General features: G+C 37.6%; 1 protein-coding gene across 1 annotated transcript in view; it reads left to right on the top strand.

The window, feature by feature from the left end:
• Positions 1-25,425, top strand: part of PRKCE (protein kinase C epsilon) — a 355,908-nt gene extending 330,483 nt beyond the window's left edge. The window contains exons 12-15 of the mRNA XM_058165212.1: positions 1,666-1,804; positions 3,050-3,238; positions 8,433-8,579; positions 23,105-25,425. Coding sequence (XP_058021195.1) covers positions 1,666-1,804; positions 3,050-3,238; positions 8,433-8,579; positions 23,105-23,251 — 622 coding nt within the window. The 3' untranslated portion in view covers positions 23,252-25,425. The remainder of the gene's footprint in view (positions 1-1,665; positions 1,805-3,049; positions 3,239-8,432; positions 8,580-23,104) is intronic.
• The last annotated feature ends 2,169 nt before the right edge of the window (positions 25,426-27,594 follow it).

Raw genomic sequence — 27,594 nt, 5'->3', positions numbered from 1 at the left:
TGTTGACAGGAGGGCAGAGATCGACCGCGAGGTGCCTTACTTGTGGGGTGCCTCAGGGGTCGATCCTCTCGCCTCTCCTGTTCAACATCTATATGAAGCCGTTGGGCAAGGTCATCAGTGGCTTTGGGGTGAGTTACCAGCTGTATGCTGACGATACACAGCTGTACTTTTCCACCCCGGGCCACCCCAATGAAGCTGTCGAAGTACTGTCCCGGTGCCTGGAAGCTGTACGGGTCTGGATGGGGAGAAACAGACTCAAGCTCAATCCCTCCAAGACGGAGTGGCTGTGGATGCCGGCACCCCGGTACAGTCAGCTGCAACCGCAGCTGACTTTTGGGGGCGAGTCATTGGCTCCAACGGAAAGGGTGCACAACTTGGGCATTCTCCTGGATGGACGGCTGTCGTTTGAAGATCATCTGGCGGCCGTCTCCAGGAGAGCTTTTTACCAGGTGCGCTTGGTCCTTGACCGGGATGCCTTATGCACGGTCACTCCTGCTCTTGTCACTTCTCGTTTGGATTATTGCAATGCTCTCTACATGGGGCTACCCTTGAAGTGCACTCGGAGGCTTCAGTTAGTTCAGAATGCAGCTGCGCGGGTGATCGAGGGAGCCACACGCTCCTCCCGTGTAACACCGCTCCTGCGCAGTCTGCACTGGCTACCTGTGGTCTTTCGGGTGCACTTTAAGGTTTTGGTTACCACCTTTAAAGCGCTCCATGGCTTAGGGCCCGGGTACTTACGGGACTGCCTGCTGTTACCTTATGCCTCCCACCGACCCGTACGCTCACACAGAGAGGGTCTTCTCAGGGTGCCGTCCGCCAAGCAATGTCGGCTGGCGGCCCCCAGGGGAAGGGCCTTCTCTGTTGGAGCATCTACCCTCTGGAACGAACTTCCCCCTGTTTTGCGTCAATTACCTGACCTTTGGACCTTTCGCCGTGAATTGAAAACACATTTATTTATTCAAGCGGGACTGGCCTAAATTTTTTAAACTTTTTAAAATTCTAAATAATTTTAATTGGGGTATTATTTATGAATTTTATGGGTTTTAAATTTGATGGTTTTAAATTTTCGGCCATTTATGGAATATGTTATTTTAAGTCTCTGTTTTAATTTGTATATTGTATTGTTTTATAATCTGGCTGTACACCGCCCTGAGTCCTTCGGGAGAAGGGCGGTATAAAAATCTAAATAAATAAATAAATAAATAAGTAGGTTCCTTTTTTTCCATAGGCAGTTCTGTTATTTGATTCCAACTTTCCCAGGACATCAACTGTTGATTTTCTAACCCAAGAAGAAAAGCTTTAAATAATAATGAAACTATATTTCCCTTAGCAGTTGCTTTTATAGGATCTGCAATTGCTCATTGCATAAAGCCATAGACATGGTATAGGTGAACATATCAAAAATTTATATGACTTCTGCATTAGTGATAAATATACTTTGCTTGTAGAAGAGGTGGAAAAATTTTCACCTTTTCCTTGGGAAGATATCTTAAAATATTATCAAGTAGGATATAGTTTGAGAGAATTCCACATCCTCTATTTAACACTTGTCTCTCTCTGTTAGAATATGGAACAGATACCTGTTTCTCTTCACAGTGAATACATTCATTCCGCCCCATCCCCTTTATTTATTGCTAAGAACTTCCTGATTGTTTCTTATTCAAGGGATCTGAAACTGGACAATATTCTTTTGGATGCAGAAGGTCATTGCAAACTGGCTGACTTTGGAATGTGCAAGGAAGGAATCTTGAATGGAGTAACAACTACTACCTTTTGTGGAACACCAGACTACATAGCTCCAGAGGTATAATAGTATGCATTGAAGTGTCTAGAACTCTATTTTTATGGTGCTAGCTTACTTATCCCTCGATGAAAAACTGAAACCAAATTCTTTCTATGTAATCCTATTTAGGATTGAGTATGCTGATGACAGTAGTACATCACAATAGGAACTTGGTAAAAAAATAGGATTAATGTGTGCTTGCCATACAAATTTTCCAGTACCATTCAGAAAACAACACATAAAACACAGGAAAAACACTGTTGGAGCAGAATGAAGGTCTATCTCTTCTAGCATTTTTTTTCATATTACAGCCAACAACAGTAAAGTTTACAACCGTGATAGGCGTTTAATAACAGACGGCTGCCTCTGAAGACAGGAGTAACCCATAAGAATCAGTGATTTTTCAACCCTTTTTTCACATGAATTTGCTAACTTTCTTTGGAATAGAATTAAGTGATGTCCATCATCAGATTTAATCATATCACCTGATAGGAACTTCTGTAAGTTAACAGTTTCCTAAGTGAAGAACTGCCTTTTCTCGTGTAAGTCTACTTTCATTCAGCTTCATTGATAGACACTAAGTTTAGTGTATTATGAATATACTGGATGGGTAGAATAGTGTTCTCACTGATAATGGGCAGAAATGGTGTCACACTGAAACTTTTTCAAAGAATTTATAGGTTTTAATTTAAGGTCCAAGTGTATTTCATTGAAACTGGCTTTTAAAAATAATTTCATATAAGCATGGAAAAACAAGAGTTGGAAGGGACCTTGGAGGTCTTTTAGCCCAACCCCTGGTTGAGCAGGACCCTATACCATTCTAGGAAAATGGTTGTTCAATCTTTTCTTGAAAACCTCCTGTGATAGAACACTCACAACTTCTGGAAGCAAGCGTTCAATTGATTAGTTGTTCTGATTGTCAGGAAATTTCTTAATTCTAGGTTAGATCTCCCTTTAATATCTTCCACCTGTTACTTTTTAACCTGCCCTCAGGTGCTTTGGAGAATAAATTAACTCTTCTCTATGGTAGTAGTCTCTAGTATTGGAAGACTACTATTATGTCACCCCCAATCCTTCTCTTTACTAGACTAGGCATACCTAGTTCCCACAACCATTCTTCATATAGTTTAGCCTCCAGGCCCCTAATCATCTTTGTTGCTCTTCTATGCATTCTTTCTTCTTCAAAAGCAGGCAGTATAAATTGTTCATATTATGCATTTTTATCCATTGATTTCTCTCTTTCTTTTTCTTGATTTCTCCTAACAGATTCTCCAGGAATTAGAATATGGTCCTTCTGTAGACTGGTGGGCATTGGGGGTTCTCATGTATGAAATGATGGCTGGACAACCTCCCTTTGAAGCTGACAATGAAGATGACCTCTTTGAGTCTATCCTACATGATGATGTGCTATATCCAGTATGGCTTAGCAAAGAAGCTGTCAGCATTTTGAAATCGGTAAGATTATCTATTTTTCTTTTTAAATTTGAGCTTTCCTAGAACACTTGAGGAATAGTCACCACTGGGAGTTCAACTTCAGTTCAGAGTGCCATTGTCAGTATACAGAGGTCTGGGATGAATTAAACTTCTTGTGGGAAAGAGACAAAATGTTTGTGTTCTTTGCATCTGTATATCTGTATACATGCCTGCACTTGAGAATCATGTTTCAGGAAGAACCAAAAACACAAGCAAACTGAAGTGCCTTGTCAAGCTGATTGTCAATACTCAGATTGTATAGTTGGCTAAAATGAAGACAGAATTATGCAACTGAGGATGCAAGTCCCACACAGATGGGCCTCAATCCAAAAGATACTTACCAAAATGACATCCTGATCCATCACCATGCTGACTCAAAAGTCAACTGATTTCTCTGGGAGATGATCCTGTATTTCTGACCCCCACAACTTCTGGGCAAATGTCAATTAGAATTTATTGGTTAGTATTCAAAGACCATTCTTCATCTTGAAAAATTAAAAATGGTGGCAAAATAAGGGTGAAGTTAGCTTCAATACATTTCTTATCTTTATTTTAAGATGAGCCGGTTCTACAATGGAATTATGTTCAGTGGATTAGTTCTTAACCAAAAGCTAATTCCCAGTTAATTCCCTGCAATGGGTAACACTGTACTTTGCTCAAAACAAAATATCGTAACAGTCATCTATACACATTTAACTGTCCCCATGCTGCTCCTTACACTGCCAAAACAACTCTGGGTGTGTACAAGGAAGAAAGATTAGCAAGCTAGTGAGAACTGTTTAGGAAAAATAAATTATTAGGGGCAATTCTCCCCAAAGCAGCTAAAAAATGCTTTATGTGGAATGGGAACTCAGATTGAGGATGGGAATGTAATCATATCAGTTTCCTGAGAGTTTAGACTTTGAATGTTTATACCTGATACTGTATATAAAAAATAATAAAAACCAATTTTAAATAGTGTAGTCTGAAAAATCTAAAACCTTGCTGCAAACCTGATGTTTCTACTTGAACATAAAGCCAGGAAAGTTCCTATTTAGGTAAAGGTAAAGGTTCCCCTCGCACATACGTGCTAGTCATTGCCGACTCTAGGGGGCGGTGCTCATCTCCGTTTCAAAGCCGAAGAGCCAGCACTGTCCGAAGACATCTCCATGGTCATGTGGCCGGCATGACTCAATGCCAAAGGCATACGGAATGCTGTTACCTTCCCACCAAAGGTGGTCCCTATTTTTTCTACTTGCATTTTTACGTGCTTTCAAAACTGCTAGGTTGGCAGAAGCTGGGACAAGTAACGGGAGCTCACCCCGTTACACGGCAGCACTAGGGATTCGAACCGCTGAGCTGCCAACCTTTCGATCGACAAGCTCAACATCCTAGCCCCTGAGCCACCGCGTCCCCTATTTAGAACCCAGCAAAAGTCAGACAATCCAAGCAATGTCATAGAGATATTTCATGCAAGCTAGCTGGTCTTCCTAGTAAATTCTAGTAAAACTGTGCCCATGGTATAGAGCTAGGGTCTCCAACCTTGGTCCCTTTAAGACTTGTGGACTTCAACTCCCAGAGTCCACAAGTCTTAAAGGGACCAAGGTTGGAGACCCCTGGTATAGAATATAATCAGTCTAGACAATCTTGGACAAATTTATTGAGAGGTGAAGAATATGTGGAGTAGAATTTGAAATAGCTTTAGTTTCCTTAATTGCATGATAGGTAAGATTAGCCCTCATAGTTGCTTACATTTTAAAATGAGCCCTTCTCAGTGGATTTCACTGACACATCGAGGAGTAAGGGATGAGCTTGTTTCACCATCCTCATTCACCACCTCCATATGCAGATAGTGAATTCCTAGAACAGAGGTCTCCAACCTTGGCAACTTTAAGACTTGTGGACTTCAACTCCCAGAATTCCTCAGCCAGCAAAGCAAAGCTGGCTGAGGAACTCTGGGAGTTGAAGTTCACGAGTCTTAAAGTTGCCAAGGTTGGAGACCCCTATCCTAGAAGATTGAACCCTCTGCTAGCTATAGAAGGTTTCTGGAAGAGGGAAGACTCTGGAGAATTGGGATCCTCAATGGCATAGAGATCTATTGATAGAGGAAGGTCTCCTCTGTGGACATTTATGGAAGCGATAAGAAGGCTTATCCATACAGTTATTTTAAAACATATAGATTGTTACTGGGTTTCTTACTCTGAAAAGAAATAATGTGAGGGCTTTTCCCACCCACCATGCAAACAGCATCTTACAACAACAGAAAGAGAACTTCTCTGGGGTGAGTTTTAGGCATAGATTAATATTTGAAGTTTGGGTTGTTCTTGTTCTTTTAGCAATATGAATTAACCGAAGAGCAAGAAAAACAGAGGAAATGGAGGGGCGTCTATGTACTTGACTGCCGAATATTAACAAGGGATTAGCTTTGGAACGCTTTGTTTCCTTACATTGTACTGTTAGATGAGGGCTTTGTTCTTCAGGCACTTTAAATTGGAATCCTGTTAAGATTTTTTAAAAGTATTTTGAGTAGCTTTGGCAGAATGATTTTCAGTTTCTACACAATTTTATTTATTTTATTGCACTATTATGATGCAGTTTATTTACAGCTTCCAAACAAAAACTATCCAGACTCCAAAACTGAAGATATTTTGAAACTTGGGGAGGTTGGCAGGAACAACAGTGGGAAATCTGGGGTTTAATTTCTCTGAACTGATCTTCAGTGATGGGACAATGGAGATCCTATTAATTTCTGAGGTTTTATGAAAGACATCGCTTTGAATTTTTAGAATGTTTACACATCTTACGGCTTTGTGGAATTCAAAAGCCCTTTTACTTTTTTAAAGCTTAATATTAGTTCTCCTGAAAATAAGACAAAACAAGAAATAAAGGAGCCTTAGTTTGGCAGTGGAAAATATACTTTGCATTCCAAAAAACGTAGGTTCAGTTGTCTTCTTTTCTGATTAAAGGAAATCTGTATTACAGGTTTGATGAGAGGTCTTGGCAAGTGAGATGCATAAGCTGCCCTATCACCTTTCTTGTGGCATTCAGAGACCACTAAAATTGTACCGCTAAAATTTGCTGGCAAACAACCAAACATTAGTGTAATTTCCCATCAAGTACTGGGAGGAAGGTTTTTTTTTAAAAAAAAATTAAGAGTATAAAAGCCTGGATTGGTTTAATTTATCTAGAGTAGGAGGGGAACAAAATGCCTTTCAGAGGTGAGAAGAAAGACTCAGATTTTTATCCAGCAATGTTATTGCACCAATAATCTTAGCTCCTTTCATCTTTTTTTTAAAAAAAGTTGAGTCTTCTCCTCCCAAAAAGTGTCCACACCAGTTCATATACCTGTGGTGTATATAATGAGTTGGTAATCATTGTAATAATGAAAAATGTTTTGAGATTTTTGCTCTTATCACTGAATAAGAATAAGAAATTGACCTTCCTAAGCCGTAAAGGTAAAGGTTCCCCTCGCACATACGTGCTAGTCATTGCCGCTCTAGGGGGCGGTGTTCATCTCCGTTTCAAAGCCGAAAAGCCAGTGCTGTCCGAAGACATCTCTGTGGCCATGTGGCCAGCATGACTCAATGCCAAAGGCTCATGGAACGCTATTACCGTCCCATGAAAGGTGGTCCCTATTTTTTCTACTTGCATTTTTACGTGCTTTCGAAACTGCTAGGTTGGCAGAAGCTGGGACAAGTAACGGGAGCTCACCCCGTTACACAGCAGCACTAGGGATTCCAACTGCTGAGCTGCCGACTTTTCGATCAACATGCTCAACGTCCTAGCCCCTGAGCCACCGCGTCCCTTTTTCCTAAGCCTTATGAAACTCTTTAAAGCATCCTGTTCTAGATTCTTCAACAATATGCTCTATATCACGAGTGTCAAACTTGATTTGGATCATGGATGTATCGTGGATCATGATGTATCGTGACTTTTTTGCCTTTGCGGAGTTGGGGTGGGCATAGCCTGTGCATGACATCTCCGGCCCACAGACCATCAGTTTGACATAATAGGTATTTCTTCCCTGCTCCAGCACTTTATATTCCCCTGTCACTTGTGAATTTTGCTTTATCTCTGTCCCTATAAGAAGTGCTAGATGTAAGCATAGTATGTTCTGTCAGCCGTATCACACATTAAAAAAATAATCATTTCAGTGTCCTGGCTGTTCCATGATTTTCTATTTCTTTATTTCAAGGGGATGATGAATGCTAACCAAGCTTGTAGTTAGGGTTCATTCCTCTAAGGATTCTGCTCTTCAGTCCTGCTTCTCTTCTGTTGATGTTATTAATGCGGCTTTTTCATTTCAATTCTGTTTAGGTCAAGCACATTTTGTACTAATTAAAATGTATTTGTGTTAATTGAAAAATGGCCTGGTTTTTTCCCTCTACAACACCTGTTAATGTTTTTTGGTTCTATTGTGGTTTCTAGTTTTGAGTCTTCATACTCTTCTTCTTGAATCATCAATTTTATCTATACCATTTGTTACACCTAGATATACTATATCTCTGCCTCAGTTTTAGATGGCATAGTATGCTCTTTTGTGAGTAGCTCAGCTTGGATTTCACCATCTCAATTAAAAGAAAATACAAGAGGTTGCTTGTTTTATTTGGATGGTCCTGTTCTACCTTTGTCTATTCCTTTGCTATACATCTGTCAATTTTTTGCATTCTCAGTTATAAAACAATACACTCTCTATATAGCCATAAATAAAGAGTAATAAAATGGTGACATTCAGCTTTGAAATATTTAGTGAATCTGCCAATTCTTGTCTTTGAAACTTGTACAGAATTTGGATCATAGTCTAGACTATTATATTAGCCAAGTGCACTTTTTTATGACTCATTTGTATATTAAAATTTTACTCCTTGTATGTAAATATGACTGCAATAAAAAGCACAGTGAAACATAACATTGATTTAAGTGCATATTAATCCAATTTAAGAGTTGCTGTAGTTTATTACTATATAATGTTTTGAAATGGCTTACCTCAGATCAGTAAAGACTACTGCAGTTACCATAGAATAATAACAGGCAGTTCAAAACTCTACTGAGTTAGGAAAAGCATCAGAAAGACTAATGCAAATAGAATATTTTGCAAGGTGTTTCTGCTTTTCCCAGAGTTTGTCTTGCTGTATCTTGCCACCTTATACAATTTTTCCATTGTGTAACTGAAGTTGGTTATTTGTTTTCCATGCAGTTCATGACCAAAAACCCAAACAAACGTCTGGGCTGTGTGGCATCTCAAAACGGTGAAGATGCCATTAAACAGCATCCATTCTTCAAAGAAATTGACTGGGTTCTTCTAGAACAAAGGAAAATTAAGCCACCCTTCAAACCTCGGATTGTAAGTATTGATCGGAGTTGTGCAAGAGAACTTGGATAACCTAAAAACCGGTTGATTACCTTTACGATAGTAAGGTTGCAGAAGTGCAATAGAACTGATTAACATGGTCAATTTTTTGCCATACCAAAGAAAGTGAATTAATTGTTTTCCTTAGAACTATGTGTCATACTTGTTAATGAAACACTGAATGTGAAAATGATCAAGAGCTTATGCTATCCTGTTTTTGAAAATAAATCACAGAAAACATTGCCATTATCATGTGATAACCTTTATATCTAAAACCATTAATTTTGTGTTATGGAATGATAAGTTACCATGTTTTCTTGCTGCCACTTATTGTCACTGAAAACACAGCTAAGATAATCATGCTTCACATATTAATCTAAATATGTGAAGGTACCCTCAGCATCCAAAACTCATATTGTATATGTATTCTTTCATGTAATATATCAATACCTGCATCAATTGGGAATCATATTTATGACTGTCATGCATTGTTTTGCTTAGATGCTAGATGCTACACTCTTGTTTCAGATTGACTGAGACTGTTAAGTAACATTGCTAGTAACTCTGAATTCTTATTGTTGTATGTTGTTTATTTTTACTGTTGTATATTGGGTTTTTATTTTTTGTAAGCCACCCAGAGTCACTGTTAGTGAGCAGGCAGACATATACATTTTCTAAGTAAATAATTCTAAATCTGTGGAAACTAAAGAAATCCATTTCGGTGTAAGGCACTGGCTTAGAAACCTAGAGGCTGTGAGTTCCAATCCTACTTTAGGCATGAAAGCAGACTGGGTGACTTTAGGCCAGTCACTCTCTCTCCATCAACTCACTGCATAGAATTCGTTGTTTTGGAGAAAACAGGAGGTGGAGGAAGTATTAGTATGTTCAACACCTTGAGTTATTTATAAAGCAATACACGTGGATTCATTTTTTTTAAATCCCCTTGCTGTTTTTTCCTTAAACCTGATTCACTGGAAACTTGGCAGGTGCTGTAATAAAATCCAGTTTATGGTCTCTTTTCTTATTCAAGTTCCTAATACTGTTAAAATATAGTACTGACAAAATGTATTTTATTTATTCAAAAGAATATATTTTCCAGTGATAAAGTTCATCAACAAATGTCCAATATCATTTTCCTAAAAAAGATCCCCATTTATACTGTATGTAAGATCATCAGATAAGAAGTTACTTTCATGGCTGAGTGAACCATTCAGAATATTTCTCACAAAAAGCTCTTTTTCATAGTACTTAAAGTCAATCTATGCACATCTGAAAGAGTTCTCACAGACAGATAAACAGCCATGAAATCTTGAATGATGAGAGATTAGAACGTGCATATTCAAGTGGGGCCTCATTTCTGTTCCCTTGTCACAATTTAAATTATTCTCACTCAGTTCTAGCTCTCTATTGTATGTTATTTGTATGTGTTTTGAACATTGAATAGGGGTAGCGAGTTATTGGATTTTGTATTGAAGCCACTCAGAATCACCAAGAATGAGCTGAGTGGTCATATAAAATTTCTTAATAAATAAATAAATAAATTAAGGCTATTTAATTTTAAGCCAATCTATTCATACCTTTTAAATGTGGGAGTTTTTTAAGCTTTCTTTTTTCTCCAGTGTTGTCTAAAATACAGACAAAAATTGAACATAGAGTAAAAAAAAACCTTGCATTTCCTTGTATTGTTACCCTCTTTTCCTCTGAGGATGAAATATACTACCTGCTGGCATTTATGTGTGTATTATTTTATTATTTCTCCTTCACATTTTCTCATTCTTAGCCAAATAAATAATAGTCAAATACAATACTGATTTCAGATTTTCAAGAAAAGAGGGAAGAAGTGGATAAACACAGATATGTGTTGTGCTTCTGTTTATACTTTGGTTACTTCTCCAGCTGCTAATAGCTGAAATAAAGTGTAGATGTTTTTGTAGGCAATAAATGCTTCCATTAAGTTTTTAATCTCAGCATATACTGGAGTGTGTAGTTAGCTGGAACTTCCACTGAACATCTCCATAACTTAGAGATACTTGTCTAGGCTGAAATCTAGATATTTGTGATGTCAAGGAGAATAATGAAGGGGAAGGGAGGTAATTCATAGGCCAATGTATGTACTCATTGATAAAGCTGAAATACAGGAGGGTGAATACAGATGAATCTGAATTCATTATTGGGATATTGGACTGCAAAATGAATTTTTTAAAACCTGTAGTAGATTTCCTTGTAAAAATACCGATCAGCTTTTATGAAATCAAAGTACTTATTCATAGAGGCTGTTTGGAGGTTTATTGCACTAATTACTGCCTTCTAATCCACTACTGCTAGATTAGATGAGGTATTAATTGGGTTAGGTTAGATTATCAAGTTCACTTTGTTATGGTATAAAATCACAAAATATTGCCCAGTGCACAAAGAAATTTTCCTTTCTACTACCAGATTCAACATTCCAAATTAATCTCCTGCCTGGAAATATAGCCAGAAAATTATGTTTTATACTGTAAATAGAGACAACTCTACACAATTTGATTAAAGATGGCCAATTCACTTTAATTTTGTGTACATTAGTTGTATGTATGTTTATTCCTATCCCCATTCCATTACTGCTTTTTCATCAAACCTCATCAAACTCAAAAATTTTATGTGTCTTTTTGGATAACTCGGTTGATTCCCCTGCAATTGTGGGGAAAATGCTAGGAAGAATATACAGGTGAGTCCTCAACTCATGACTGCAACTGAGACCAGAATTTCCATCGTAAGTCATTGCAAATCAAATCAGACACAAATTTAGGATGATTTTTATGAAGGTCATTAAGGAAATCACCATAGGTGTTAAGCAAATCACGTGGCCATTAAACAAATCCAGCTTTGCCAATGGGTGTTCGTCGCCATTGCAACCTCATAAGTGCAAGTACAGGTTGTAAATCACATTTTCCAAGGTCATCATAACTTTCAATAAACGAATAGTCAAAAGTTAAGGACTACCTGTAGATGTGTGTGTGTTCATTCATTCATATTCATTCAGTGACAGTTTGAAGTTACAGCAGCATTGAATGAAGGGACCTACAACTGGTCCCTGAAGTTACAATCCTGGAACAACCTCTTCAGGGAACAGGGAGAAGAGCTCTTAAGATCGTTTGCTTAAATGCAAGAAAGAAGGACAAGACATGCACGAGAGGGCTGTTTGAGTTTGTCAGAAAACTCAGAGAATTTGAGTTTCTGAGAAAACTCAGTCAGAAACTGAGAGAATTCCACTGAACTCTTTGATATACAGATCATTTGAAATTTGAAATAAGACCTGAGGAGAACACTTCTTTAATGAATATTTAATGAATATCTCTAATGAATATTCAGAGCAATCCTATCTTTGCCGTTTGAAAGGAAAAAGCAAGTTTTACTAGAATTTACTTCCAAATAATCTTGCATAAACTTGCTGCCAACAAAACCATGGCTTGATTTGAGCACAATCCTATAAATTTCTGATCAGAAGGAAGCCTTTTTCAGCAAAATGTTGTGACCGACTAACATAGTGCAGTGTTTATAGGGGATGGCGCGTTCAGTTTTGGAGATGCAGAAGTTCAATGTAAAGCTTCCCCAAATTACCTCAGTTGCTGCCAGAAGAGAACACAACTTGCAGCCTTCCACTGGTTTTAGACTACAACTCTCAGATTTTCCAGCCAGCATCTCTAACCCCCAGTAGGGAAATCCTCTTAGGGTTTAAGTGCTGAATATGTCTATAGTAGTCCTTCCTAAATTGCTTCTTCACCCTACTCCATTACAATTGCCATCCCTTCCCTCATGCTGGCTTGAAATGGTGGACAGGTAATCCATTTTATCAGGAAAACTACAGACAGGGAGATTAACCTGCATTGTGTGTATGAATTATTATTTCCTCATTCTGCAAGTGATCTTGTATAAAAATATACCTCCTTCTTGCTATATCAGAATATCTTTTTTCTTACTTATTTCAAAAGAGAAATATTTTAGAGACATTTTTTCATGGTATTCTCTAAGATTTCTCCCCTTTTTTCAGATTATTGAGGAAAGGTGGTCAGGGATTTTTTCCCCTTCCAAGTAGGAGACTTTGTATTTCAGGGGTTCCTAATGTGCTTCTGTAAACAACTGACTTGGTTTCCTGGTTTGACCAAGCATTTCTCCAAAGCACCTGAGGGTAGAACAAGAAGCAATGGGTGGAAACTGATCAAAGAAAGAAGCAACTTAGAACTAAGGAGAAATTTCCTGACAGAACAATTAATAAGTAGAACGACTTGCCTTCAGAAGTTGTGAATGCTCCAACACTGGAAATTTTTAAGAAAATGTTGGATAACCATCTGACTGAGATGGTGTAGGGTTTCCTGCCTGGGCAGGGGATTGGACTAGAAGGCCTCCAAGGTCCCTTCCAACTCTGATGTTATGTTATGTTATGTTATGTTATGTTATGTTATGTTATGTTATGTTATGTTATGTTATGTTATGTTATGTTATGTTATGTTATGTTATGTTATTTGTGGTCTACTGGTTGAATCCTCATCATAAATAATCCAGCCCAGGATTTGTACTAATTTATGCCTTGATGCAATTATTTTTACATGATTCATAAGAATCTTGAAGGTTGTGATCATGAAGTACCTGGGGAAAAAGGCTATGCTAAATGCTTGACAGCCTTTTTCCTCCAGCAATCTATTTTTGCAGTCCTAGTGAGGCAATAAATTGTAAGAATATTAATTTCCTTGGTAAACCAATGCTTAATTTCTTCTTGAGAGTCATGCAGCCTATTCAAGACATTCAAGAGTCAGCTTCAATTGGAGCAGTTTATCAACTTTAAAAAAATAAATCATATCTAAGATAATATAAATACTACTATCAGTTATTGATACTTTGGGGGTTACTAAGTGTACTTCTCAAATATTTTATTTTTATCCTTGAAAGATGGGAAAAGTTGTTCTTTGCCATATGCAGTCCCAAAATGCTCCTCTTTTGAAGCATTTACATAAACCTAGCCTGTAATAATTGAAATCTATGCATATATATATATTCCCTGTAGCATTTATTTCTATTTAAATTAAACTGTGGTGGCGCAGTGGTTAGAATGCAGTACTGCAGGCTTCTTCTGCTGACTGCTGGCTACCTGCAATTTGGCAGTTCAAATCTCACCAAGCTCAAGGTTGACTCAGCCTTCCATCCTTCCAAGGTGGGTAAAATGTGGACCCAGATTGTTGGGGGCAATAGGCTGACTCTGTAAACAGTTTAGAGAGCACTGTAAAGCACTGTATATAAATCTAAGTGCTATTGCTATTTAAATGCATTTATTCCTTTAAAAGAAAAATGGAAGAGCCAGCCCATGTTCACACTAAGTGCTGTCAGCCTGCAAACAAATACTTTCTTCTGGTGAAGGAAAATAAACCACCCTGTGTCTATAAATATGCAAAATCTCAGGCCAAATAATTGTGAACATGCTCAGTGGCTACAAAGTGCTTGCTGACCATTGAGGGTTAGAAACCCTGGATGGAAGGGAAATGGATGGTCAGAAACTAGATTGGGAGTTTGCCACAGTGAAACATTTTGCTTTTGCAACCTAATTGGAAAGATGTGTCAGGAATTGGAAGTGCTTTAGCTTGAGATATGTCAGTTGCAGAAATATCAGTGGGGTTTTTTTCCCCACAATGTTGTGGCAAATGCCAAGTTGTACACTGACGATGGCAGTGGCTGGAATTCTTAAAGAGGGACTTTCTTTCTGGGCAACATTTTATAATTAAATGTGCCTATGGAAATTTGAAGAATTTGTTTTCATTTTTTTAGAGCTTTAATAACTGTTGTGCCAAAATATGTGTGCATTTTAAATAGAGGGTTTTTTCTGTTCAGTTACTTTGAAGTCATAACATTGTATATACAGCTTCTTATTGGTCCCTGTTGTAAGCATGAGATTATGACTTTTTAATTTATTTGAAGCAAGAAAAATACTTTCTTGAAGACAGTCACTTTTAATAATACATTAGCAATAGTCATGGGAACACCAAAATTACTGGCCAAATAAATTTATTTTTGTATGAATATTCTCTCTTTTCAAGTTTGCTTCAGTCTGAATGTCCCTCTTTAAGGTAAGGCCTACAGTGTGGGGAAAATATCCAGGTAGGTCTCTTTTTAGGCCTAATATACAAACCCAAGGTGTTCTTTCAGTCTCATGATATATTTCCATTAAGTCATCTGATGCATGGCAATTGGCATTTAGATGAAGGGAGATGCAAAGTGGGGAGCTGTCTTGCATGCATCTGCATGAAATGTAGTTTGCTTAATCAGTTGGGGATGGGGTGGTAGAGTTGATCCATGTTTCATTGTAAAACACTATTTCATTGATTTCCCCACTTCCCTCCCTTTCTCTATGCACTGAAATTTCTTCTCATGATTAGACCAAAAATTTCAACCAGTGTATTAAAAGAAGTACTGGAATTTTTAATATGTAGTTTGTAACTTTTAATGTTTTAGTAGCTAATACAAACAATAAATTTCAAACTCTGTGACAGGTCAAGATTCTGGAAAATAAATGAGAGAGAGAGAGAGAGAGAGAGAGAGAGAGACAGACAGACAGACAGACAGACAGACAGACAGACAGACAGACAGACAGACAGACAGACAGACAGATGTAAGTTCTTCTGCAGTTAATTATGCTGCATTGACTGCTATTAGTTTGCTAAATCCATCCAAGACAGAGAAGCCACAAAATGTGCTTATCCTACGAAGAAGCCTTCCTTCCATGTTTCTTACAAGTCATTGATGGGCATGGCTGGTGTGACCAGATGAGAAACTCAAGCCAAAACCTAGACTATAGGAAGACTGATTCTCTTCTGAAAATATTTTTTGTTGAACATGTTTGAAACAAAATTATGATCAATATCCAGAATAAGTCACTGTATCTACCTTTAATAATATTTCCATTAGATATACATTTAGTATGTCTTAAGTTATATTATAGTGATACAGTAGTACTTTGCACTTCAGATCTTTCCCTAAACTTCTCACGGTAACCTCTCATACCCCTAAAAGAAGAACCATCTCATTTCCCTGCCAATTTATGATCCATAAATAGAACAAAAATGCTTTATGTGGATAAATAGCTCCTGTCTTACATTTGAATAAATATAATTGCTCTGTTCACTCCTTTTCATTGTCATTATATGATGCCTAAAAGAAGGAATAAACCCATTGTTCCCTCTGTCTCCACCATGAGTCCTATGTTGGCCTCAAGAATATATCTAATAGAAGCCTTCTCCATTCCCTATGTGCTTAGCAACCCCTGATCTGTCAGAGATTTAAATCAGGGGTCTCCAACCTCGGTCTCTTTAAGACTTGTGGACTTCAACTCCCAGAGTTCCTCAGCCAGCTTTTCTCTGGGACTCTGGGAGTTGAAGTCCACAAGTCTTAAAGGGACCAAGGTTGGAGACCCCTGATTTAAATCACCCCAGGAGACCATATGAATGAATTTGTGTTCCACACTGGAGGTTGCTGCTCAAATGAAGAAGACAAAAAAGCAATAAGCTCTTTCCAGGCAACTTTAATTACAAATGACATTTCAAACCATCTGCCAAGTTTGTTGGAATAGTTATTCAGTGGATAATATTTCCAGATTTTTATTAGGACCAGATACTTCCTTAAGCAATGATAGTGACATCCCTCCAGAAAAAAGCCAGGAGGAAGTGTTTCTTTATAATACTTTCACTAACATTTGTTTGAGGTGTAGAAAACATAAGAAACCAAATAGCTATAGATAAATTATTGTCCCATGAAAGACAGAACATCCAGAATGGCCCTCTCCCCGTACGAGTTTTATATGTCCTTCAAAAGAATTTATAAACCATATTTTTATCATCAGATTGAAAGATAATTGGTAGGAGGGAAACAGAATAATACTTGTTCTTTTTAGTTTCATGAGGGCAAGGAGAGAGGATCACTAGAAGCTGTTAGAATGAAACATACTTAAACATACTTAAAAGTTTTTTTAAAAAACAACACCTATCCTTCAACTGGCTAGGTTGAATACTGGCTACAGGTTTCTTCCATTTTAACCTATGTCTTTACCAGAAATTTACGTAACTGCCTAGCAATATTTGCTAGGAAAGATTCTGGAACCAGCATTCTATTCTTTGTCATGATGCCATGCCATTTGTTTTTATTTCTGTAGTATTTATTTACAGTATCTACTTTTTATTTATTTCTTTTTTACTACAAATATTTGTCCAGAAATCACTTTGTGGAAATCAGCAATTCCCTAAGAGGAAAAAAATGTTCAAATACATTTACTGAATAATTGTGTTATAAGGATAAAACAATTACATTAAATGTAAGAAAATAGGTCAGATGGATCAGTAATATGGAAGAGGAAACCTGCTCCTAAAGAACTTTCTCAGAAGCTTTTCCACTGGATTTCATGAGTAGTTATTTCCACGTCAACAAGGGTCAGTAACCTTTACTGGTCTCAGCTATCATTGTTCCAAAACTTCACAAATTCAGGCACTGGAAAATTAAACAATCTAAGGGGTTTGGGCAGCGTAAAAAACTGCCTTTGTGGTGATTGTTATTTAATACAGGGGGTTGCAGGGTCTTTTCAGAATGTTATGTTGTTCATGTCTGAAGCATAAGTACATTAATATCTTCTATAAAAGTGCAGGCTGAAGCCACCCAGAGCTTCTAGTTGCCTTGCTTGTAGTACTAGGTTTTATTGCTCCTTTGATCAGAAGTTTTTGGTGATAGTGAGATCAAAATTTTGATCATATAGATCCAAAGCAAGTGTTTTAAATATGTATGTATGTATTGTATGTATGTATGTATCAGTGGTGGGTTTCAAATTTTGTTACTACCAGTTCTGTGGGTGTGGCTTGGTGAGTGTGGTATGGCTTGGTGGGTGTGGCTTGGTGAGCATGGCAGGGGAAGGATCCTGTAAAATCTCCATTCCCACCCCACTCCAGGGGAAGGATTCTGTAAAATCTCCATTCTCTCCCCAAACCAGGGGAAGATTACTGCAAAATCCCCATTTCCTCCCGATCAGCTGGGACTTGAGAGGCAGAAAATAGATGGGGACAGGGCCAGTCAGAATTTTACTATTGGTTCTGAACTACTCAAAATTTCCACTACCGGTTCTCCAGAACTGGTCAGAACCTGCTGAAACTCACCTCGGCTATGTATGTAATATATATGACAACCTATCTCACTCCAGTGGGCAGTGTGCAAAGAATAAAACTAACAGTTACAAACATCTCATGACACTAGAGACAAACCAGACATCCCAATTAAAAAAAACCCCATCCAATACAGAGCTCATCTAATTTCCTGGTCCAGATGCCTGAGGAAGGCCAAAAGAGTCAGGGCCATCCAGTTCTCAGAGAGGATGCTGTTCATGGGCAGGAACTGCCCCGTGATGGCGAACCTATGACACGCGTGCCCAAGTGGTACATGAAACTATGTCACCCAGCACGCTCGCCCTTGCCTATTTGTCTTCCGGGTTTCTGGCACACATGCATGCATGATGATCAGCTGTCCTTTGTGTGCGCGGCAGTGCAAAAACTGGCCTGCACACACATGCCAGCCAGTTGATCGCTGGGTGCTCATGCGCGCTAGAACCCGGAAATTCAGCTTTTTCCAGAGTGCGGCCCTGATGAACATGCATGTCTGCGCGCAATGTTTCTGCATGCCTTTTCCGGCACTCAGTCCCGAAAAGGTTTGCCATCACTGTCCTAGTCCATGTACTATAAGCTCAAATCAGACACTTCTTCCTCATAGAGTCCAGCAGGGATGGCAGAACAGAGGGGAATTGTTACTAACTGAGAAGTTAATTATTAATAACTGAGAATAAAGAAATGTATCCTCCACTCATTTTTACATATTATGAATGGAAAGGTGATGAGTATTATCTGCTTAAATTCTTCTTTGCCAAGAGAAAACCACAGCACGCTGATCAATTACAGACTCAAAATATTCTAGGTACCAATTCAGTTTTATTTTTGTCCTCATCTCAGAGAAAATTGTTCTCCTTCTCTCCTCCTTCTATAAAACACTCACATTCTCATAAGGGGGAGGCAGCAAGAGATATTCAGGTTAATATAGCAAAATTGAGCATTACCCATCCCTTCCTCTGCTTCTTCAGAGATCTGCTTGAGAGATTGGCTTCCATCACCTCTTCTTCTTATCAACTCTTCTTGCTATAGATGTCTCCTCACTGCTTATAAGAGACTGAGGGGAAGGGGTATTGGAAGGCCTTATGCTTTCCCTGAAGGAGAAGAAAACCAACAACGAATCCCAAATGGCGGACGCACTCTCTGTATTTATGTATATGTTAGATATATATATCATACATTTCCTCAAAACAGCTTATATGAAGAACTAATTTCTTCAAAGTGATATGGGTTTGGGTAACATTTGGGTTACGCATATTTTACAATAATCATGGCGAAGTAGGTGGCAGCATCTAGCCAATCTTGGCTATTATTGAAATATTAAGAAGGGTCAATGTGGTTAGTACCCACAGGAAGACCACTAGAAGATTCCTTGGCTGTAATTTAGACTGGGAAGTTTGTTTGTTTTTTTAAAAAAAATCATGCTATCCAAGAACAGCAATAATCTAAATTTTGTTGCGGGGAAATCTTATAAGGATACATCCCTGAAGTTACCAAGAGTTAAGTTCAACTCAAAGAAGAAAAACAGAGCAATTCTCTGCCTGAATCAAGCAAAAGAACTTGAGAAGCATGAGTGCTATTATACTCCCTATGTTGAACCCCTTGGAGAAAAAAATTGGATATTGCTATACTAAATATACTTCTATAAAATACAATATTATAAATGGCAAGGAAAGCAAGTGAGCTCCAGAATTAATTTCTTGCACATTTCATACAGAGAAAGAATTGTTAGCCCATTTGCTTTTGGCTGTCCCAATTTCTTTCCTTAGAACATCACTTTATGAAGGATGGTTGTGTATGCCAGTTCAGCAGAAATACTTAACCTTTCCCATTTATCCACTCCACATTGTCTCCATGTTCAGTTTCTCACTTCATAGTGTTTTGAGTTATTTCCATCCTTTTGTCAAAGAAAGAACAAAATCTATTCTGTAAATGCTTGTATATTATTATGTATCTCAGCCTTGTAGTTCAGAATAGTGCTATTTTGTCTGATCTTGCAAAATTTTATGAATAATGTCACTGAGAATGTTTTAAAATAACCATTATGAGCAGTGAATAAATGGGTTAGTTTCAGCAAAATGATTTTTTTTTTACTTTATGTGATTTTATTTACTAGAAATATTCCAAATCCAATTAAGTGAGATTTTCATGCTGGTTATTTGTACAGCTCTTTTTTATATTGCATTTTTCTTTTTCTAGTTTATGCAGTTGCACTATAGCTCTTAAAAAATACAATAGATGTAAAATATCTGAAACACGATAGGAAAAAGAACTTTGCTGCAGTTGATTGATTGTTCCAAAGGAAAATTAACTACAAATATGGGACAGGGCAAGGAATATGAAAAGGCAAGATTGCACTGAATGCATCACAAATTCCTCTTGTAATTGTGAACTTGAACAGCACGATCTTATTTAACCTTCTGACACTACAGTTTTCCTCAAAATTATGAAAATGGTGCGTTCATCTGGTTTTTAAGAAGACTGGAAGAACATATGGAAAAAATGGAAATTTGCAGTGGGGTAATAAAATCATCTAATTCATGCCGAAAGCAGAAGAACACTGAATTTTTTTTCCAGACTTCTTTCCTTATCAACATGCTTTCAGATGCTAAGAGGCAACAATCCTTCTTTGACAGGTCCTTCAACAGCAATGGGAAGTAGCTAACCTAAGGGAATATGTCTATATTTGAGGACTCACTGACTTTGCAGTAGAGCAGCCAATTGACTTGACTTGGTCAGATGCTTTTTAATAGTAGTTTGGCTGACAGAAAGCAACCCAACCAAGATGCATGATCATATCAGCAAGACAATCAACTGCTGAAAATTGCAGAAAACCAGTTAAAAAGCTGGCAGTCTGCTTTATATATTGTTCTAAAGTAGTGTCTCTTAACATGTGATAGTTTTCAACAATAAAAAAATATGGGACATTGTATACATAAATACTGTAATGGTACCATCCCTATTTTTCACCTACCCATAACTTATTTCCCCCCGAAAATAAGACCCTGTCTTATATATTTTGAACCCTGAAACAAGCGCATTGCCATGCACTCAAAAGCCCGATTGGGCTTATTATCAGGGGATATCTTATTTTGTGGAAAACAGGGTAGTTGTTAGAGAAGAAATTGTATTTTAAAACATTTGGAAAGCATCATTTTGAAGAAGACTATCATCAAGATTGTATAAAGATCTCTGAGGCAATGCATGTTTTGTACATGCTTCCAAAGTCCATGCAGATTCATTCATTTCTCTACAAATTGTGGGATATACAATGCTAATAGTTGCAAGAAAATTTCTGTGGAAGAATTTGCTTGGAAACATTACACACACTCCAATTTTAGTAATTACATTTCTATGCTTAATTCTCTATTGAATTATAATGAAGACACTCTGTGATTTCTTCTTGCTTGGGAGACTTTAATCAAATGATGTCTTTTTTATTTCAGTAATTGTAGAAATCCATTTGAGATTAGTGGTGTACAAAAGGTGAACATTATATACAAGTAGTCCTTGACTTAGAACTATTCATTTAGTAACCAATCAAAATTATAAGGGCACTGAAAAAAGTGACTTACGACTGGTTGTTGCATTTACAACCATTGCAGCATCCCCATGATCACATGATCAAAATGTGGACACTTGGCAATTTGCATGTATTTATGATGTTGCAATGTCCCAGGGTCATGTTATCACTTTTTGCGATCATCTGACAAGCAAAGTCAACTGTGGCAAGGTCATAAAATGGGGCAAAACTCACTTAATAACTGTCTTGCATAGCCACAGAGATTTTGGACTCAGTTTGTGGTCATAAGTCAAGGACCATCTGTAATGATCCAGCCATAACTTCTTAGGTCCTTTCAAAAACTCATGCCTACTTCATAAAACAATCCATAGCTTTCCTTCATAAGCAAAGAGAAGGAGGTGCATTTGCCTGAATATGAGTAAAAGCAGAGTAAAACATTTATCTGCTAGCTGTCATATTTTCTAGACTCAATAAATTAATGATTGACACATGGTTTCATAATAAGCTTTTTAAGGTATAGCAAAGGGACTAATGAGAAGGGGATATTTGGAAAACTGGATATCCATCTCTTTTCCTTTTATGTTGCAATTAAGATTTTGCTGTTGGCTGGGATATAGCAATAGCATAATCATATGTTTCTATATCACTTCATAATGCTTTAAGGCACTCTCGAAGTGGTTTACAAATGTTGGCATATTGCCCCCTACAATCTGGGTCCTCATTTTACTGACCTCGGAAAGATGGAAGGCTGAGTCAACCTTGAGCCGAGATTCAAACTCCCAAACTCCTGGCTGTAGCTTGCAATGCTGCATTTTAACCACTGAGCCATCATGGCTCTTGTATGTAGATATTTTGAGTCTTTGCCAAGTTAAGATAAACATTGTGAAGAGTGCATTGGGAGCTTGTGTCATTCTCTGAAAACTTATGTTTTGGAAACCACTGAACTAAACATGTTTCAAGAGGTAAGTTTCTCCCGTGGAAATACAAATCTGGAACAGGAAGCACTTCGTTGATGGTCTGTTTATTAGCATAAAATTTAAAGAAACTGTATTGTAGTAAGCATACTAAATAGATACAATCTCTGATTGTATGCCAATTTTACTGATACGTTCAGAATAGCTGCCATCATGATCAGAATTGGCACTAGGCATATCAGGACTGTAGGTGGTGGATCTTCCACAGCTCAGTTGTAAAAGTTCTGTCTGTGAAAAACAATCACTGCTAGATCCTAAAGATGCAAAAGCTGCGAATTTGTGAGATTTTGCTTACTTTATGTCATATGCTTCACTCCTATACTTGTCAACCAATTAGGCCATTCCCAGACAAATTCTGTTTGAATTCATCATTTGTTTATCCAAATTATTGCAGTGTGGTATAATTTAAGTTATAAATACCATCATTTTGCTTCCAATTTCTCAATTAAAGACTAATGGCTAATTATCCAGGACCATTCTTTGCTTCTGCATCCTCACTTGATCACTTTCTTTTCTCATCTTCTCCTGTATGGGGTGTGTGTGTGTGTGTGTGTGTGTGTGTGTGTGTGTGTGTGCGTTTATTTGTGTGTGAGAGAGAGAAAAAGAGAAACTTGTGTCTCTTGTAAAAAAGAACCACGTTCCTTTAGAACAGGGGTGGGAAATCATGGCTCTTTTATGACTTGCATGACTGGCTCAGGAATTCTGGGAGTTGGAAGTTCACAAGTCCTAAAAGGGCCATGGTTCCCAACCCCTGTTTTAGAAGCCAAACTATCACTGTTTTAGAATCCCAGTTTTAAAAAAAGTTGGTTGTTGGTGCAAGAACGCCACTCATTCTTTCATCTTTTTCCTTTTGTTTCTCAGAAAACCAAAAGGGATGTAAATAACTTTGATCAAGACTTTACACGAGAAGACCCAATATTAACACCAGTGGATGAGACAATTATAAAGCAAATCAACCAAGAAGAATTTAAAGGCTTCTCATATTTTGGAGAAGAGCTGCTGCCATAAGATATTCCCCCACCCCTAAATTGGAACCGCCAGATCACAGATGCTGAAAGTTGTGTTCTGAAAAATCCTCCAGCTACACCATCAAGAACTGCTTCTCTGATCATGAGCCTAAACCCATTACTTTCTACTGTCTATTTATTGTTATATTTCTTTGATCTGGAGGCACTCATATTAGCTGTTTTACAGAGCAATGCAAAATATTTTGTATTAGAAATTGTAAAGGTAACACATTGCTGTTGTTTTTTGCTGCTGTGTCTCTCATTCTCTCTTTCTATTCAGACTTTCTTTTATTTTCAGGAAGGCTTTGCCTTTTTTAAAATCACCTAGCACTGTTAAAAATAATTTGTTCAACCATTTTTAATATTTAAAAATCACTAGGAATTTTAGCTTCATCTTTTGATGCTTAAAATTATGGTCTAGACTAGAGTATGTACCGAAGGTTAGATAATTTTTTTTCAAAGATGCCATAAATAGGTATCTCATCACATTGTGCTAGATGGATAAGTATATTTGTTATATGATTATGGAGAGAGAGAAAATATGATAAGTCATAAATCATTATGACTTATTTTCAACTCAGACATGAATCTATAAATCAGCCATAAGATTTACTGAGCTTGGAATCAGCTCATTGCATTCTGCGATGATTGCTAGGGGTCTTATGAAGCATGAGAGATAAGCCTAAATTTTGCCATTGATTTCAATAAAATTGTCAACAGGAATAGTTGAGCTTACATCCTTAACATCCAAATGGGTAGGTTTGGATTGAATTTCAATTCCTCAATGGGCAGGTTTTTGCATGGCATGCAACCTTAGGAAACTGAAGTTTTGCATTTAGTATCAGGCAAGCGAAATATGCCCTAATATGTCAAATTTGATCTTCTCAAAGTTCTGTTACGTATCTTAGAATGGTGTTTTTCAACCTCAGCGGCTTTAAAATGTGTGGACTTCAACTCCCAGAATTCCCCATGCTGGAATTCTGGCAGTTGAAGTCCACATGTCTTAATGTTGCTGCAATTGAAAAACTATGTCTTAGAAGATAAACACTGATTTTAAATCTTATCTGGGGAGGCAAAACCTTTGGGAACCATTTGGAGAGGGAAAAGCCGCTGCTATGAGTAAGTGTTAGGCACCTCTCCACTCTTAGGACTACACATTTTAAATTTCAGCCTCAAAGTTGCTTTAAAAACACACCAAAATAGATTGGGGATTGGGGGTCTTTAACTTTTTGTCTCCTGCTACTATCCTAATTTGGATTGTAGTTTCTACTGTAGATGCAAGCAACTGTATTTAGTCTAACGGGGAACAAGCCCCCATATTCTTCCCCTTAGATTCACTGAAATAATTGAGATGTCATCTTGCTTCAGCTAATTTAAATTCAGTTCCTTTATTAGACCTGTTTTAAGTATGTCTGGCTCCAACACTAGGTTAAAAGTTTTTACACTTTTGGGTTAATCATGCACGTAATTTATAGAACCCAATGTAACCATTTATTTCCAATTCATGTGCATAGAATGGAGAGGCCAGATTTCCAATATTCAAAATAAACTGAATGAAGCATTTACCTTTGAAAGGCAAGCATTTTAAATATATGAGAGCTGAGAGATCTGTCTTGGTCAATATAGCTACTAATTGATGCTCCAGGTATAATACCATGTATGCCTTCATTAATTGCTGTCCCAAGGCATTGTCGCCACACTGCTTGCTCTTTACCTGGTGAGGAAAGAGATGCTAGAAACCCACTTAGTTCTAGTACAAATAAGTAGTTTAGTAAACTGTGTAGAAGCTGAAATCCACAAAAGCAGCTGAAAACAGCTTATCATGGGTCTGAGATCTCAGTTGAACTCAGACTGGCTTTCATCCATTTAACCTCAGAGGGTTAAATGAAAAGGTAACTGAAATCTGTTGATACACTACAATTTTTCAGAACTCAGATTTTTTTTAAAAAAAAATACACTGCCGTGGTTGGTTAAAATCCCTGCTCTCATTGTGATTGGAAGTGACAGAAGGCAGCATGTCGATAATTCTCAGAATTCAAAGATGTGAACAAACCTACATAATCTGCCCTAATCTGTTTCACAATCAGATCAAAGAAAAAGGCATCTTTACACATACAATGAGAAGTTGCCATGATATACGGACTTCTTTCAGAGTAAAGATGCATCAGACGCAGAGAAAATATGATAAGTCATAAATCATTATGACTTATTTTCAACTCAGACATGAATCTATAAATCAGCCATAAGATTTACTGAGCTTGGAATCAGCTCATTGCATTCTGCGATGATTGCTAGGGGTCTTATGAAGCATGAGAGATAAGCCTAAATTTTGCCATTGATTTCAATAAAATTGTCAACAGGAATAGTTGAGCTTACATCCTTAACATCCAAATGGGTAGGTTTGGATTGAACTTCAATTCCTCAATGGGCAGGTTTTTGCATGGCATGCAACCTTAGGAAACTGAAGTTTTGCATTTAGTATCAGGCAAGCGAAATATGCCCTAATATGTCAAATTTGATCTTCTCAAAGTTCTGTTACGTATCTTAGAATGGTGTTTTTCAACCTCAGCGGCTTTAAAATGTGTGGACTTCAACTCCCAGAATTCCCCATGCTGGAATTCTGGAAGTTGAAGTCCACATGTCTTAATGTTGCTGCAATTGAAAAACTATGTCTTAGAAGATAAACACTGATTTTAAATCTTATCTGGGGAGGCAAAACCTTTGGGAACCATTTGGAGAAGGAAAAGCCGCTGCTATGAGTAAGTGTTAGGCACCTCTCCACTCTTAGGACTACACATTTTAAATTTCAGCCTCAAAGTTGCTTTAAAAACACACCAAAATAGATTGGGGATTGGGGGTCTTTAACTTTTTGTCTCCTGCTACTATCCTAATTTGGATTGTAGTTTCTACTGTAGATGCAAGCAACTGTATTTAGTCTAACGGGGAACAAGCCCCCATATTCTTCCCCTTAGATTCACTGAAATAATTGAGATGTCATCTTGCTTCAGCTAATTTAAATTCAGTTCCTTTATTAGACCTGTTTTAAGTATGTCTGGCTCCAACACTAGGTTAAAAGTTTTTACACTTTTGGGTTAATCATGCACGTAATTTATAGAACCCAATGTAACCATTTATTTCCAATTCATGTGCATAGAATGGAGAGGCCAGATTTCCAATATTCAAAATAAACTGAATGAAGCATTTACCTTTGAAAGGCAAGCATTTTAAATATATGAGAGCTGAGAGATCTGTCTTGGTCAATATAGCTACTAATTGATGCTCCAGGTATAATACCATGTATGCCTTCATTAATTGCTGTCCCAAGGCATTGTCGCCACAATGCTCTTTACCTGGTGAGGAAAGAGATGCTAGAAACCCACTTAGTTCTAGTACAAATAAGTAGTTTAGTAAACTGTGTAGAAGCTGAAATCCACAAAAGCAGCTGAAAACAGCTTATCATGGGTCTGAGATCTCAGTTGAACTCAGACTGGCTTTCATCCATTTAACCTCAGAGGGTTAAATGAAAAGGTAACTGAAATCTGTTGATACACTACAATTTTTCAGAACTCAGATTTTTTTTTTAAAAAAATACACTGCCGTGGTTGGTTAAAACCCCTGCTCTCATTGTGATTGGAAGTGACAGAAGGCAGCATGTCGATAATTCTCAGAATTCAAAGATGTGAACAAACCTACATAATCTGCCCTAATCTGTTTCACAATCAGATCAAAGAAAAAGGCATCTTTACACATACAATGAGAAGTTGCCATGATATACGGACTTCTTTCAGAGTAAAGATGCATCAGACGCAGAGAAAATGGGAAAGTTGCAGAGTAAATGCTAGTGAGAGCTACACCGATGCCAACTCTTTCTCTAACTGCTTCTTGGTGTTGCTCTGTCCTAGTCAGAACCAGGGCTTAGGGCTGCTCTAAGCTTGTGAGCTGACGGCTGCCCAGGAATAAGACAGTCAATTGCTGGGGATCGTTTCCTCTTAATTCTGATGGGAGCCTAGAAGGAGAATGTCATCAGGATGAAAAAGCCATTGTATGCTATGCAGGACTTCCATATTATGATTCTGAGGCTAAACTGTGCCACTTTTAACCCACAATTAAACCTCATACACGATGGAAACTTATTATTCAGCAAACACTCATCAAAAACATTGTTAGAAACTCTATGATGTTCTTCTTAAAAATCTGTTTCTTGAAACTTTTTTTTTTCTAGAAATGCAAGTAACTGACAGGAAGGACTCCTACCCTTCTCTTTTCTATGGGTCTCACCCATTCCTATAGTAGAGCAGCTTGCTAAAACATTAACAAGCCATGCTGTGATACAGCAGTGAATGG

The sequence above is a fragment of the Ahaetulla prasina genome, chromosome 1, assembly GCF_028640845.1.
Source record: "Ahaetulla prasina isolate Xishuangbanna chromosome 1, ASM2864084v1, whole genome shotgun sequence".
Classification (NCBI taxonomy): domain Eukaryota; kingdom Metazoa; phylum Chordata; class Lepidosauria; order Squamata; family Colubridae; genus Ahaetulla; species Ahaetulla prasina.
This window is presented reverse-complemented; position numbering and strand designations above follow the sequence as displayed.